This window comes from Paralichthys olivaceus, chromosome 4, assembly GCF_024713975.1.
Source record: "Paralichthys olivaceus isolate ysfri-2021 chromosome 4, ASM2471397v2, whole genome shotgun sequence".
NCBI classification, from domain to species: Eukaryota; Metazoa; Chordata; class Actinopteri; order Pleuronectiformes; family Paralichthyidae; genus Paralichthys; species Paralichthys olivaceus.
Genome location: NC_091096.1, coordinates 23,364,899 through 23,382,026, shown reverse-complemented (window position 1 = coordinate 23,382,026; position 17,128 = coordinate 23,364,899). Strand labels below are relative to the sequence as shown.

The 17,128-nt window shown below is 38.8% G+C and overlaps 1 protein-coding gene across 1 annotated transcript; it reads left to right on the top strand.

Annotated features, from left to right (window-relative positions):
* Positions 1-2,763: 2,763 nt before the first annotated feature.
* On the top strand, positions 2,764-16,163 carry ncaph (non-SMC condensin I complex, subunit H). Its single transcript, XM_020093548.2, has 18 exons — positions 2,764-2,899; positions 3,856-4,078; positions 4,267-4,357; positions 4,479-4,571; positions 5,088-5,205; positions 5,298-5,440; positions 6,346-6,535; positions 6,679-6,761; positions 7,196-7,389; positions 7,500-7,645; positions 8,198-8,304; positions 9,750-9,869; positions 10,624-10,731; positions 11,109-11,252; positions 11,447-11,557; positions 13,058-13,134; positions 15,273-15,348; positions 15,784-16,163. Exons 2-18 carry the CDS (start codon positions 3,861-3,863, stop codon positions 15,841-15,843), a joined length of 2,079 nt encoding a protein of 692 aa, XP_019949107.1. The 5' UTR covers positions 2,764-2,899; positions 3,856-3,860; the 3' UTR covers positions 15,844-16,163.
* The last annotated feature ends 965 nt before the right edge of the window (positions 16,164-17,128 follow it).

The following is a 17,128-nucleotide window of genomic DNA, read 5'->3' as shown; positions in this document are numbered from 1 at the left end:
GAGCCAAAGCTTTCCCAAAGGTATCAGCAGCCCCTCCACTGTGAGCGCAATACACCTCAAAATTGGGAAAGTGCAATGAGCTGTGGCAATAAAAATGATAATATATGATTTTTATTATAACACTTCTCCTTCCTCACCCTCGCCCATCTGTCGTTCCCAGCATGTCAAAACAAATGGCCAACACTCTGACCTTGGTCTACTGCTTGTGTCTGGTCCTGTTTTAAACAATCCTGTCTCCTCATTCACAGCAATCCTCTGCTTCATACTTCCATAAAGTGTTGGAGCGCTACAGCATTTATATCCCCTTTAATGACTTGGACCTCAGCCCGTCCTCGCCTTCTCCTGCTAAGCAGACGTAATTCCCCAGAATATTCCAGTGTAGGTACTCCCTACACACAGGGCCTGAAAGTTAAGAATGCATTGATCACGAGCTAACCAGAGAATAGAGTCCTTAACGTGTGCGTACTTGTATAAAGGGAGTGTTAAACTTGAACAAGATCTGACAAAGGCACATTTTAGAATAATTTGATCAATACAGAATCAAAAGAATTAAGGTTACAGAGGAGTATAGAGGGCAGAGAAAAAAATCACTTAATATATCTCATCATCTCCTATAGGTGCCCAGTCAGGGAAAATCAATCAGATGGTTTCAGTTAAAACAAGCCGAAGCTTCTGCTGGAGAGATAAATGATTTTCATTTGTTAGGCACTGCTGCATGTTTCTATTAATATGTGAGTGTGCATAGTATATAGGATATACACACACTGTCATTTCAGTTTTAATGCCATAACCATGCATCACACTGAAGGGCTTCTCTTTGGAGATTTCACACACACACACACACACACATATGTACAAAGTTTGCCTGTGCTATAATTGAAACCAGAGGATTCATTTAATCCATCAGGCTAACTGAATGTTTTAAAGTAATTTGTTTCTGTCAAACTGTGGTTTGTGGAAAGTTTGACTGATTTAAAAAAAGCTAGATGAGATTCAATTTGAATTTGACAAGCAACCATTTCCAATGTGGGTGATGAGAAGAAAATTTTGTTCCCTCATGCTAAGTAAACCTATGTGAGAAATATGTTATCATTGTCCTGCTATTAAAATCTATTGATTAGTATGAGGTCTCAGTCAACAAAAACTAATGTGATTACTATTATAAAGTAATTACTTCAATAACTCTGTACTTGAACTGAATAAGTTTGGAGTAACTTGAAACTTTAATTAATGTAAATTGCAAATTTATAAATGTAAATGACAAGTTGTAATGTAAGTTTTGTATATTGAAGATTAGCACAGTGTGGAAACAAAATGTTCAAGTTCATAGTTCATAATTTAGAATAGTTCACTTTATTATTATTTTTGAAAACACATTATTGACTAATGAATTAGCATTAAAACCGTTTGTAAGGCTTTTTTTATTTTTATTAAATCCTACTGGTCTCTGTCTTATCTGAAATAACTCAGAGGCAGAGACGAGCCAGACAGTCTGTAAAGCAATATCAATGTAGAATGTAATGCAATGGAGGAGGCAAGAAGGGGGAGAAATAAAGAGTTTGCCCTAGGGGATGTTTTCTTTTTTATTTCGAAGCAAATAGAGGGAAATATGACAGACAGAGAAATGCTTTACCACGGCTGTAGCATTTACTGCAGCTTTACAGCATAGAGCCTTATTTTCTACTGCCATCTAGTGAGCAGCTACTGTTTTTCACAACGTTTCTTTACTAATGAGTACAGGAAAAAATGGATCAACGTTCAGCCACCAATTTCATTCCATTTACTCCATTTCATCAGATTTTATCCCTCCAGAAATGAGGCATCACACTGTCATTTCAGGCAGTAATCACGGTGTTCTTAAGAATTGAATCACTTTGCAAAATATTTATTAATGTTCTTTCACATAGGCTTTAAAGAGACACCATCATTAAACCAGTCACAAACATCAGATCTGCACATTTCCACTATACACTCAAAGTATACACTGATGATATGTAAATGTATGTATATAATATATACTGGGTTAATGCCGCTGTTATTTAACTTCATGTGACACTTGTTTCATTTTAAAGCAGAGTGTTTGCCACCTACACCACATATGTAATCATCAAATTGTCTCTATAATGTTTTTTTTAACATAGATCTTTATATTCAAAATGCAGAGCAGATACACAAAGCACAATCATATTTATCAATTGCAATCAATTCATTCATTGTTTGTTGTTGTTTTTGTTACACACGCACACATACACACACACGGTAAACAATACACTGGGGCTGACAATAAAATGATAATTAAACTGTATTTAATTAATAAAACTCAGTATTCTGGGGCTGTAGTCGACTCTGATCGCTTTGATTTTATTATTGTTGTTACACACACATGCAGTGAAAACAATACACTGTGGCTTATAATGAAGTGATAATTGAACTGTATTTAGTTGATTAAACTGCGATCTCTTTTATTTTATTGTTGTTCTAGTTATTATTGTTGTTGTAACACACATACACACACAAGGTAAACAACACACTGTGGTTGATGATAAAATGATAATTAAACTGTATTAAGTTGTAAACACTCTGATCTCTTTTATTTTATTGTTGTTGTTCCACACACACGTGCAGTGACAACAACACACTGTAGTTGATAATAAGTTAAGTTAATAATTAAACTGTATTGAGTTGAAAACACTCTGATCTCTTTATTGCATCGATTCATTCAAGAAAAACAACGTGGGCGCGGCTTAACGTCATGACGTCTGTGTTTTGACGTAAACCGTTCGGCGCAAAAATTCAAACGCTGAACAGGAAGACAAAGTGCAGCCTGCTCTGCTCCCCCCTCACACAGCACTGGTTATAGGAGCGCAGTGGAGCCACGTCGGATATTAGACTTCCTGAGGTACGTTGAGTGGATAAACCAAGTGTGATTGTGAAGTTTCTGTGCGTTAGTTTGCTGAAAACAACAGATAGAACACGTTTACGTTAGCTCATGCTAACCGAAGCTAGCGTTGTTATGCTTAGCTGCGTGTAAAGCCCTCATCGTGCGTGAGGCTTTCTGGGGTTGTTCAGTTCAGGTCCAACTTGTTATTAGTCAGTGAACTTATTAACGTTGCCATTGTCAGTGCATCCTTGTTTTTCACTTTTCAATGGAGTTCTTTTGTTTACGTGACGTTCAGGCTACGTCTCAGCTCATTCTAATCCAAAATACAACTCAAGCCCCAGTCACGAAGGCTGCGTACGTAGAACCCGCAGCAACACGTTCAGACGGAAATAAGAGAAATGTTTGTTAAAACGTTGTAATGTGAGTTATAGATGACAAATATGGGAGTGAAGTATCTTCTAATAAAGAGTGCACTCCTCTCACACGGGAGCTGTTGGAATTAAATAAGGCACAAAGAAATAACACATGATATTAAGACCAGCTAAACTCTGAGGTATAAAAATATACAATCATTTAAAAATGCATTGTTTCCATATGAGGTTCTATTGCAAGTTCCACCCAAGTCCTTTTGTTTACATGTGACCAAATAGTGCAAGTCCACTTGTTCACAGTGTGAGTGAAAACTGTTAAATGATATGTATGCGATCTATACTGAACACATGTTTCTGTTAGCATCATTTCTTTTCACAACTAAGAATGTATTGTCAGTCAAGTGAAAGTATATAAGATAAAATCAGTGTCATCTGCACATGTTGTGCAACTTTCAAGTTTTAATAAAACATTATTGAAATTCAAATACGTCTCAGCATATGTAACGTTCTGCTACCTTTTTTTTTACCTTCATCTCTATAAAGAATTTAATTTTGATCCAAGCTATTTTTCCTGGAAGGTAAAAGTTGTTTCTCTGTCTCTAGCTAAGATGAGTGCAGCCTCCACACCCGTCTCCCGGGTACGTGCAGGATGGTCGAATTCCTCCTTGAAGAACAAGGGCCTGTCCCCTGCGGCCTGCAGCACCCCGCTGCTGGCAGCCTTCCCCGGCAACGACGACGAGCAGGAACGTCGTCAACGCCGAAGGTCAAGAGTCATTGACCTTCAAAGTGCCTGCGACTCCTCCATCAATGACTCTGCATCTCATAGGTAAGAGAGATTAAGGTTTAGCAAATCTGCACAATTTTACTGATCATCATGCAACACTTAGTATAGTATAGAGAAGTATGAATCTTAGCAGGCTTTCATTTGTAAAACCTGCAGCTGTAACAACACACTTCTGTAATTCTGTAATATGTATCTTGAGGGCTTAAAGATAATCTCATGTTTGTATGCAGCGCCGCAGGAACTCCTGCTGCTGTGCCCAAGCTGTCGAACGCACAGATCTCAGAGCATTACTCCACCTGCATAAAACTGTCCACTGAGAATGTGAGTATAACTGCACTGTGCAGGTATAGTATCTGAACCAGTGTGCATATGAAGTGTAATCACTGGGAAAAAATGTTTCGCTGTATATTTAATATAATACATGTTTTTTTCTTTGTGGCAGAAAATCACCACCAAAAATGCCTTTGGTCTGCATCTGATTGATTACATGGCTGATATTCTCAAACAGAAGGATTCTGAGCTCACAAACTTCAAGGTATGGATTGTTTTAATCCTCTCTAGGAGCCTTACATAACTCAGTTTCTCAAAAGGTCTTGCTTTTTATAATTGATTTAATTAAATTGAATCACATAAATCATATTTTATCTGCTGTAGCTATAAGCCCAGTTTACATTGTAGTTATTAAAAGTCTAGAAAAAAGACTTTCGCTTATTTGACAGAAAAGATGTATCTTCAGTTGGAGCCGTGATAATCATCTAAGTGATTTACTTTGGAGATACATAGGTTTGATATTGTGCCTGGGGGTCCTTTTTAAAGTTTTATATTATCTGTTAGCTGTCCCTAAGTATAAAGTAGAGCATTCAAACATTTAGCTCAGTTTAAATATATTGCTAAAGCATACTGTCTCTCCAGCATTGTATTATAATTATCTCGAGCATTTTATTTTGTCTGATCAGAAATCTATCCACTTACTCTCTGATAAAGACCACATTATCCTGCAGTGACTGCTATGCCAAACAGTGGTGTGCGTCTGTGTGTCCCCTCACTAAAGGTTGCAGCTGGCACTTTGGATGCTAGTACAAAAATCTATGCTGTGAGGGTGGATGCTGTTCATGCTGATGCCTACAGGGTGCTGGGTGGCCTGGGAGCTGAGACCAAACCTGGAGAGGGTAAGAGCCTCAGCACACAGAAAGTTCTCTGGCTTTGTCCTCCAGAATGTAAAACGTTATCACTTATATTCTTTGCATGTGTCTACTAACAGACCATGCTCTGAATGAGGGGGACAGAGATGAGGAAGGAGCGGAAGTGACTGCGAAACAGCCCAAGAAAAAGAGGCCTCCGAAGAGGACAGTGGAGCAGAACCTGAGCAACATCAATAGTGCTGAGTCTGAGAGGAAGTGTGAGGTAAGGTCTCATTTTAACCAGACAATTTACAATGGATGTTGTGCTTTAAGTTGCTCCATTTACATATCATATCTCTCCATTGCAGCACCATGTTAATATAAAACAGTAGAAATCTTTAAACTCCTGCATTTTAACTGGGGGAGCAAGAGAGGGCTCATCAGTGAACAAAAGAGGGGGGCCGTAATGAGAGAGCAAAGTGAATTTATCAGACAGATAAAACTTGTTTTATGTGATGTCATGGTGTTTATGTTTTAAAGCAGTAACCAATAACCATCAAACACTCATCACATCAGTACTGGAGCTCTAGAGAGCTCAGTCTCCTTAATCCACCTCTGTATTTCTCTCTTTTGTTTAATAAATCAGACATATTTCACGCAACAGCGAATATAACTAGGAACAAATGAAATTTAAAAAAAATTATTATAATGCTTTTTAATCCATCGTCTGTCTAATTCACCTAATCCTCACAACTCTTCAAATGATTTGCACAATCATCAAAGTGTACTTTCTATCCCAGATTGGTGATATTTTGCTGTTCAGCGAGTCTTTGTCATTGGTCTGGTATAGTTTTTTTCGCTTTGTTTCTGTACAGAGCTCCCTTTACTTAGGTGTAAACCGATGCAACTTCCTTGTCTGATTTATGACTGATCATTTTATGTTTGATCATAAAGATTAATTAATTGTCATGGGTCACGAAGCAATTCAATATTTCTGCGAATGTCTCTTTCTTTTTTCTCCACGATGACTGCATCACCTTCCCAGACCCAAACTGATTCTCAAAGACATAAATTAAAGACGTAGAACTCTACACTTTATTTAAGTGCATTGTGTCTGTTATTTTTTACCCCACCTTTGTCACCTTAAGAATATCAACATGATCAAATGTCTGTTCCCTTCTTTTCTAGGTGGACCCCATGTTTCACAGGATGGCCTCATCTTTCGATGAGAGCAGCACAGCCGGCGTCTTCCTGTCAGTTCTCTTCAGTGAGAACAGTCGTTGCGAGTTGCTCTTTCCCTCCTACATGACCCTCCTACAGTCAAGACCTTCTTATTCTCCTCCACTTCCACAGGGAGTCTCTGCTTCTCCGTTCAAGGGTAAAAGCATTTACCAAACCCCAAAATGCATTTTAACACTGTCCTATAAAATGTTTTTCTGAACCTAATCATTTTTAATCTTTTAATCTGTTGCTCACTATAAATGCTAAAGCTCATATTTCTGTGCTGTGTATTTCTGCCAGCCGGACTGCAGCGTTCCCAGGAGAAAAGCTCCATCTGCCCCTCGCTGCAGGATTTCTCCTTCACTAGCTGGAACCCCGAGCAGGTCAGAGATACTATTTCATCTTTCATCTCTCTACATGTGCCAAGCATCCTTGTGCCTGTTGTAGCAGTAATTAAAGCAATCCCCAGGAAACAAGAGCATGTTTTGGTGAAATTTTTGTTTAAATAATCATGAATCCCAACTTACCACCCCGGTGTTCTTTTAATAAGCTCCCTGTTCAGGCTCTGATACACCAAGCTAGCCTCAAAGATCTTTGCAGACAACTATTTGATGCATCACTTAACATTCTCTCTTAAAATGTGCCAGTCAACATAATCCAAAGACCAAACTGATGACGAATTCAAAGTCTTCTCTGGCACTGCAGTTTAGGATCCACTACTTTATACACACATGGTCCTGAATCAGCTGAATGAGTCACGTTTGCAGGGACTGTCAGATCTCTGTGTGCCTATTGTCTGACTGTGCACTTCTTTCAGACCATGAATCAGCTCCTGGAGAAGATGAAGCAAGGCGAGCACGTGTTTGACGTGAATGCTGAGCCCGAGCCTGAACCAGAAGATGATGATTGCCCGGACTTTGATGCTGATTATGAAGATGGATTTGGTGACAATGAGGAAGGATCGAAGGAGCACAAAGAGGGTTGTGAGGCCTCAGGTTCTGGCAAAGGAAGGTAAGATACTCTACTGCAGGGTAGTTGAACGGCTGGGTCAAATCCAAAACTTAGTGTCTCTTAACTGATGATAGTGGGACGTGAATGATTTTTGTGGTGGTGTGTTACAGAGATGTAATTCCCATCGGAGAGGGAGACATTGCCACAATGTGCCTGCACTTGTCCTCTCAGCCCAGGGAGTATTCATACTTCAGCCCCAAGACCATGGCCACGTGGGCTGGGCCAGGTTACTGGCAGTTCAAACCGAAGCACAAATGTGAGTGAAATTCATGTTTCAAGACATAACTACAGACAATTGTGGTGTCACAGTAGTAGTAGATATAATCTATGAATGTACTTGAATAAAAGTAAGCTGAACAAAATGCAACATCCTCTGCCCTTAACCCTCAACAAGAGAAAAAAACTGCAGAAAAACACGCTTAACTGGGGTAAAAGCATAGAAAGCTCAGAGAGAGCTGGATGGGAGGGATCCCTCTGACAGGACATACAGTCTAATGAATGTTGTGCATAAAGTACACTTTATGTACAACATTCATTAGGACAGACTGTGTCTGTCTTAGAGACAAATGAAGAGTAACCACCCCTTTGTACGTGGTGCTGCAAATGTAGCAGAACTGTATGCTTTTCTATACTAACAGCATATTGTAAAGACATTTGTCTTATTTATTTGTTTTGATGGATATAGGCATAAATGAGGTTTTCACATTTTCTCTTAAAGCTGAGAGGATTCTACTGGTTGTCCTCCGTCCCTGCACTGGTTGCAGAGTAATAACTATGTCTGTCTTTTCATGTACTTAATCTCCTATAGTGGACCATTTGCCTGACAAGGAGACGCGTAAAAGGAAGCCCAAGAAGTCCTTTGAAATAGATTTCAATGATGACGTCAACTTTGACACCTTCTTCCGCACCACAAGGGTAAGAACGTTTTACATATACAGCGAATGATACTTGTATTATTTGTTGTTGCCAGTGTTAAAGGAAGTTCTGAGCTTACGAGGAAATATGCTTATACTGTCACATTTATACAAATCAGCAGCAGGTTATGATTGATCATATTTCTGTTACTGCTTAGAGATTTAATCAGCATTGATATATGAGATTAAGCTAAATCTGAGTTTTAGAGTTAACAACCCTGCAGAAATTAAGAAAACATTACTTTGCTGTGTTCATACTGAAAATGGCAATAATGCAAATTTAAATCTTTAAAATGGAAATTGTTGTGTTGGGTTGTTTTTATTTGGGGGGGGGGCAGTGGCTTCCTGATGTTAATATTCACAGTTGGGCATCTTAAATGTCAGTTAGTATTTATGCCAGTGAAAATGTACTTGTCCATGTTAACTAGGATGTTTGTTGTTAAATTTATTTTGTGTGATGAAAAAATTACATTTAAACTTAAATCAGGTTCAGGATTTCATACCTACAATTAAAACAGTACGCAATGAAACAGAATACATCAATACATTTTCTGGACATTACCAGCTGGCTGAGCTGCAGTAACAGTTTTAACATGCAAAGTCATTAAAATTCCTCTCAATGATGATGCTGACTGTAATTTTTATCCCATCATTAATATTATAATGTTATTGATTATGGAATGAAAGGGTGAACAGGTTTTATGTTCTATGGTTCTACAATCCAGAGCTTTATTTTTCATCTCAGAGAGTCGGAGGCGTTCTGTCTCAACATGTTTCATCAGTCGAAATGTAGAGGCAGTAAGGCTTTCGTGTGGTAGCCATAGCAACAGGGCATTCAGCACTTTGGGAATTATTTGCGATGCAGAGGTGTCACAGTTATCTGGTTGGGGTCTTTTATGTCTTGGCTTATGAAATCTGCATCTCATTGTTGGGGCCCCAGCATGAATACTTAATGAAGTCGAGCTGAATTTGTAATCATGAATACAACCTACAGTTGAGACATTAAGGCAACAACTGTCTTTTTGTTTTGTGCCTGATTAAACCATGGTTTGAGTCACAGGAGTGGTGTGGTAGTTACAGCTAATAAATTAAACCAGCATGGCTCTATTCTGAACAGTGTAAGTCCTCTGCTTGTGAACTGGATCAATCTTTCAGATTTTGAAACAAGTGTTTCTAAATAGTTTCAAATTGTCAGTACAGCCACTTCTGCTGATCGGAGCACAGGCCTTCGGGTGCTGTCTTGGCACATACTCCATCTCCACAATACAGATTAGATCACAACAGTATTAGCTCTAGTAATCCACCTCTGTGAAACAACCCAGAATCTGCAAAAAGTGATATCACCGTCAGTAGGTTTATGAGAGACTGACCAAGATCTTTAATATGTTAAGTTTATGAAAGTTTGTATCTGAGCTGAATCTAACATGGTCTGTGTTCCCTTCACAGGCTGCCACCACCAACAGTAAGTCTGCTCTCAGTGCCAGCAATAAGAAGACGACTCTACCAGCAGACTTCCAGTTTCCCCCAGAGACTCTCTCCCAGCTCAGCCTCAAACCCTCCAGCTCGGTGAGACCTCACTACTCCTGCAAGCAGGCGGGGAATTTATTTTGTGTTTATTGAATCACAGCACAAGTGTGGTTCCTCACTTTTGCAGACCAACAGGGAATTTAGTTAGTATGTCATCACTGAATGTAAATACAATTGTATTTGTTGTAGCTTTGTAGTGGTCTAGACTCTAGAGTATAATGTTTAAAGGTACCAGATTGTCACTAAAAGGAAAGGCCTTTGGAAACCCTTTAAGTCAGTTTGACTGCTTCTTGAATTATTTATTTTCACATTAATTTAAACTTAATGATGAATTTATCTGTATTTATCAAGAATATGTATGCAGCGTCACAAAGGCTATTATCTGATATTTACAGAATGTTTCTTAAATACTAGTAATTTTGTTTCTTTAACATTTTTTATTGTATGTTTTCTCTCTTCCTTGGCAAAATATTTATGCTCAAAATACTACAGTTTTTTTAAATAGACCAATTTTCCCATCAATGTTTTAATGCAGTTTCACATCAGCATCACCCACTTACTATAATTGCGCCTCGACAAAGGTGTACACACACACACATACTCAGACGTGAGCCAAAAACAGCTGTGTCTGCAATGGAACCTTCACTATAAAGGAAATGATTTAAGAGGCGCTGGATTTTTAGTGTCACAAAATTGAGACATGCTACAGAAACTATACAATATACCATTAACTTTTACAACGAAATAAAGATCATTTGTGTAAGAATGCTATGTTTGTTTCTGTTTACCCTAGTTGAGTCAAGAAGGCCAGAAGAGGTTGTCTGGAGAGCTTGGAGAAGGTATTGGAGACTATGACTATAACAACGCCAACGACACAGCCAACTTCTGTCCAGGTCTCCAGGTCTGAAACCACCTTCTTATGACATCGATTAGATTGTGTGTGTTTTGTTACACATGATGTGCCCAGGGGACTATCTGTATAATTTCCTGGGGGGGTTAGTACTTTGCCGATCACATGTCTGAATATATGGTGTACCCCACTAGAGGAACTGAGATTGGGCGAGCAGGGCGAATCTTTTAGACATGATACTTAACAGTCATCAAATCTGTGGTATGTCAGCCCCTGTCCTCATGCTTCCATTGCATGAACACCACATTGAACTACCTAATACTGTACTTTAGAATCTGCTAACTGTGAGCCCTTGTCACAGCAGAAACTGTAATAATAACCATGTCTTAAATGATGATCTCTGTGTCTTTGTCCATCCTCCTCCTCAGGGTGGCGACAGTGATGATGATGTTGAAGGGTTTGCCGCTTCAGACGATACAGAGCCTTCAAGTGAAAATTTACTTCCACCCTCTCAAGATCTGGAGAACATCTCCACCTATGGGGAGGAGGATTTGGTACCTGAACCACACAGGGTGAGTAACCCAAGTTTTCAGCTTCTATAACAATCTGTTCAAGACACAAGACAATTTTGCACAACAGTGGCCACAACTAAAGCTGTTTTATGATGTTAGATAAGTCAAAACTTCTTCCTTACGATGGAATTCTGGAAGTCTGAAAGCTATTGGTACATAGGCTGATTATAATTCAGGTTTGCTTGTTCCTGTAGGTCAACAAGATTGAGATCAACTATGCAAAGACTGCAAAGAAAATGGACATGAAGAGACTGAAGAACAGCATGTGGACTCTCCTCACTGAGAGCCCAGAAAAACCCACAGAGGTAATTCACACTGACAGAGGAGCCATGTATCAGCTTTTATGTTTGCAGGCACAGTCTGGACTGTAAATATGAGCAAAGTTCATTATCTTACATTCTTCAGGGTCTGTTTAGCACATAACTTTGAAATGAAATAAAAATGGGATACAGCATTAAAGTGCAGTTTTTCAGCTTTAATTTGAAAAGCTTTACGACAAGAAATAGTTGTAGATAGAAAAGTGTATGGGGTTGAAAGGGAAATTGACAGATAATCATGAACGTCAAAGATTCTTTGTGGAAAATCCTGTGCAGTCAGTGCCAGAAGTATTTTAAGTCTATAAATATAACAAGGCACATAAGCTGCTTTCAGACAAGCATTTGTGTTTGTATGTGAGAATGCAAATGTGAGAAGCTCCAGACTTTCTCCTCACAGCCCCCTGATAAAAACTCCAGATAATGAGTCGCAACGAGCTTGTGTGAGAAAACAACAGGAGATCCTCCGCAGGATTCACAGAGAATTTGTGGGTGTGTTGAGGATGTTTCTGAGCAACACAGGGAAGAATGAGGGTAAAAAAACAAACAAAAAAACAAATATCAGACTAAAAATGTGTTGCTATACTTGTAGAAGACAATCTAGATCCTCATCAAGTTAAGAAAATTTGATCTCTGCAGCGGAATCAATCGTTACGCCCTGCCACTGCCTGCTGCGCCACCCCTCACATGAACGCTCAGGAGAATACTGGGTTGTTGTGAACGGGTCTGAGCGTAGAATTTCCAGCTGCCTTTTTCATATGTGAAAGAAAGTCTGGATCTAATTGTGTGGACATCGTGCGGCGTTCAGTCTGAAAGCGGCTTTTATTGTGCTCTGCATTCAACTAGGTCACCATGCAAATCATTTTTTAGATCATTCACAAAACTTGTCCTTGGTCTACTGTCAGGTTGTTCCCATTTTCTGATTTTCCTGTGTCCTGATTTGAAATGTCTACCCAAATCTTAATTTTGCCACACCAATTATCTTTGTACCTTTTGATATTCTCTGATTGATATATGCTGCTTTTGCCTTTTTATTATCTTTTTACCTCTTTCCTCATTATATTGACATAAAAGTTCACCTCAGTCTAATTACCAATTCTCAAATCAAGCCAAGTATGGGCTCATTAGTGTTGGAACTAATATTTAAAGCTACAATACCCATGTGTGCAATTATTTTCAATCCATTGCAATTTCTGCACGATGTGTTAAGAGCACACTCACGAATACATTTCTTTCAATAATAATGTGAACCTGCTGAAATTACAGCTGAGACTTGGCACTTTCATGTGTTATCTATTGTTTCATTTCAAATTGGATGTGCTGAAGCAGAGAGCCTGAAGAAGAAAAAAATAATTAACTGTCTAAATATTTAAAGACTGGGCTGTAGATATTAAATTCATCAGTTTAGGGTTTGAAACGCTGGTCGTCTGTTTCTTCTGTGATTCTGTGGTCATGTCCATGTGATTAGTTAAGCCTTCATGTTCTCTGCAGGTGGTGGAGACTGTGGAGAGGCCAGAGGTGTGTGGGGAGAAAGTCTTCAGTCAAACTACAAAGACGTTGCTTCAAAGGTACCAGCAGTCCACCACTAATGAGCGATCATAATGACTGAGCTGCACTCACCATAACAACATTATTAAATTATGTGCAAATATGTGTTCTGGCTATGTTTTACATTTGAGGTATGAACCAAACTGTGGCTCAAAAATCAAGTTCTGTGGATTTGGATAATGAATCCCCCGAAGTCAATTTTTGCCTGACAATGTTCTTAAAACAGGATTCTAGCACAGCAGCAGCTTGGAAATGACTGCTGGTTAATGGAATATAAATAAGCCAAGCAGTGGGCAAGTGTTGTAGACGAAGGCACTTGTGATCTTGTCGTCCAGCACCCATGTTGTCTAATTAGCAAATCCACATGTTCTCATCTGAGAACCTATGGGTGTCTGTGTCTTTCAATGAGAGGTGTCCAGGCGCATCATTGGCACATTGTTATCTTATTGCGGTGGAAAACAGTTCACCGTTACATGTGGCAACCTTTTAATGTATTGTTATTTAAAGTGCACTTCATCAAGTTAAAATTATTAACCTATAGAAGCAGCTGCACAACACAACTCTCCTGGTTACACACAGATGATCTGCTCATGTGCAAAGACAAACTGTTCCCTCTGCAGGGAAGCGTCCTCTCTTTCTACTTTGATTATACTGATTATTAAGAAACTAAGTACAAACCTGTGATGCATCTGGTGTAGCAATCTGCCACTCCCCAGCTAAAATGTATTTAGAGGGGCCGCCACTTCGTCTAAAAGTCAAGTCTACGGCGTAGATCTTAAATCTATCCCACAAGCTGCATTCTCTCCTGCTTTGGTGTAGTGAGTGTCTGCTCAGGACGGCTTAGTCTGCCAGTGTCCTTCATTTTCATAGCAGAACAATGTAACTTTACTGACTGACTCTACTTATATGGTAAGAGGGCATGCAGTTGGTGATCGCCCTCTGCTGGATCTCAAGGCACACTACTTCAGGCAGTCTGATGCACTTTGAGACTGTATATTTTCAAATCAAACAGGTCATTTCAGTTAGAATATAAACTCTGCCCCCACGTTCGGATGAATGTTGGAATTTCAAATAAAAGATGAAAGCCCCAGTATTTGGTCACGTTGTAAATACACGCACCATACAATTTTATTGTTAAAATATTAGTTTTAATGAGACATGTTTCAGTCTTCCTTTGAGTAACAATACAAACAGAAACACTTAATAGTTTGAAACCAGCTGGCACTAGGCAGAATGCAAATAAATATGATATCTTAAATATGACAATTAGCATATGACATCATCCAGCAGCGTTTTGTGCAGGATTTTGCTACTTTCCATTGAAAGATGTTTGCTGTGTTTCCACATCAGATTTCAACCAGTCCTCACATTAACTATACACAGTCACTGTTGTTAGGGTGAAGGATGGAATATGGAGATATGTGACTTCTCCAATGTGTCTAGATTCTTGTGGAGAAGAATCTTCACCCACAAAGTTGCATGTTATCACGCAGCCCCTGTGAGCCTTCATCCCCCATGTTTAACAATGTACAGTCTTTAAATCCCATTGAGAAAAACAGGTCTGAAAGAGGAAATGTTTCTGAGTTTGAGCTGGTGTCAATATTTTATGGCCTGTGAACCGAAACACTTGTGATTTGTGTGTCAGCCTGAGGCCACGTCCACACTAAAATGTTTCCATTTTAAAATAAAGCTCTCTGTATAGATAAGTGATAGAAATGAACGTCCATACAAACACATCTGGAAAAAAACATTCCACGACCATTCATGTGAACTGTCTGCCCAATCTGCAGTTGGTTGCCTTGTTGCAGAAAACATTATGAACGAGGAGCAGTGTGGTGAAAAGTAACTGCAGGACCATCTTTTCTTAGACAAATGAAAAGGTGGAAATGTTACCAAGACACAACTGTTTGCGACGCTGGTAATACATTATCTATGTTGCATTCACCACAAGTGAACGAATCACGACTGATAAGATCCATCGGGAAGCAAGCGTCTGTGTTATCATTTCTGAAGTAGCCTGACATCATTCGAACCCTGCGATGAACTATCTGGCAGCAGAACTAAAAATGACATGTCCCTTAGAGGCAACGGGTATAAAGAGTGTGAATGAACCAGTGTAAAGCTGTATTGTGTGTGTCTCTTTTCTGTCTCTGTCCAGATTGCCTAACACGATGGCCCAGAACCTGTCGGTCCCTCTGGCATTTGTTGCTCTGCTTCATCTTGCTAATGAAAAGGTGAGTGTTTACAATTTAATTATTAAGCATTACTTTTTATACAGTTGTATACATTGCGTATTTGTAACACTGTTTTTCTTCTTTTAGAAGTTTAGGAAAAATTTGGAGTAATTGTTAAATATTGTGAGAAAATTCACTGTTTTATTTGCTTGGAGAGAGAACATTGAAAACGTTCCTTTATCGATCATCATTCTATCCATCCATTTGTCTATTTTTTAAATCTTATATCTTTCTGTTAATATTTCAAAAGAAGTTTGATACATGTTGTATTAATTATAAATCCCATTTGATAGTTGACTGGATAGTTTGTCGCTCTAATTTAATACGGAACAGAGACCTGTATGTGTGCACTTATTCATGTGTTATTCATGTAGCTATGTACATGTCTTACAAGTATTAAGTACTATATGGGGTTTGTTTTTCTGTCTTTAACAGAATTTGGAGTTGGTGAAGGTTGATGACATGTCGGACATCATCATCAAACAAGGCCACTGAGAAGAAATGAATCATGGGATGTTTTATGGAGAATCGCCGCTATTTATTTGTGCCATTCTCCACTTAACCATCTCTTTTTACTCTGTGTAATATCTGATGTTTCTCTCTGATGCTATTCTGTTTAGATATTATGTTTTTATTCATTTTCTATCATTGAACAAACTATTCAAAAATTGAGTCGTCCTTTAAAGATCCTTCTTTCCTTTTATTCTTGTGCTATCGATGCTTTGTGTAGATAATTTAACTGTTTAACTTCTGCACAAAAAATGTATATTGTCAAAAGAAATAAAGCCCTTTTCTTATAATGTCCTGTTGAGGTATATTGCAAACTCTGGGGCTTTTTTCTACACTGCTTATTTAAAGGTCTATAACTGTAAGAAACATTTTACAAATGTTAGGGAAGAGTTAATCTCAATCCCAATCGTAACTCTCAATCTTTGTGTGTTTAGTCCTGAAAAGGGCCACAGACACCAGCTTCTTTCTTTTTTTTCAGATGACTAATGAAGAGGTTTTCAACAAGACAAAAACATACCGACTCTACCTCTAAAATATTCCTTTACACAGTTATGAATTTGATTACACACACACACACTTCATTTGAGATGTAAACACATCTTCACATATATTTGTGAATGGTTTTGTCTCCAGACATTTTACCAAGAATGCAGTGAACAGGTCTTTTACCATGCTGGACCTCTTTTTGGAATGGGACAGCCCTGGATTATTTTTAGCTGCTCATGATTCAGTAGCCTGCAGCAGTAGTCTGAAACGACAGCAGTTAATCGGTGTTTCATCCTCTCAAGGTTGAGGTGAAACCGGTTGGTCGGGCTGGTGCTGCTGGTTGGGTGGGACTAGGCTCAACATCATTACGTCAAGGAGCTGTGGGAAAGGGAGGAGTCAATGCCGAGAAACACATTGGAGTTCCAGAAGTTCAATGGTGATCTGAAGTTATATTTATTCTTTCAATGATTTATTCAGAAAACCAGGCGTCATTCGTGGTAGTCCTACACACTCGCAACAGTTTCTCATGTGGATCAGGACACTGAAACATCTTTATCTTATCAGATTCCATCTATGACACAGGACATTGCTGCTGATTTACAGATACTCAGTAATCGTGTTAAGGAATGAGCTGCAGAGCACAGACGGGGCCAAGATGTCACAATGTACACCAATACAACATGGTGAGAAATGATTCATGTTGAAATTACAGAGTGATTTGTTTAATTTACCTGTGATGAAAGGATAAGTCTTTGGTATAAAGGTGCATGATTAAACAAGTGGA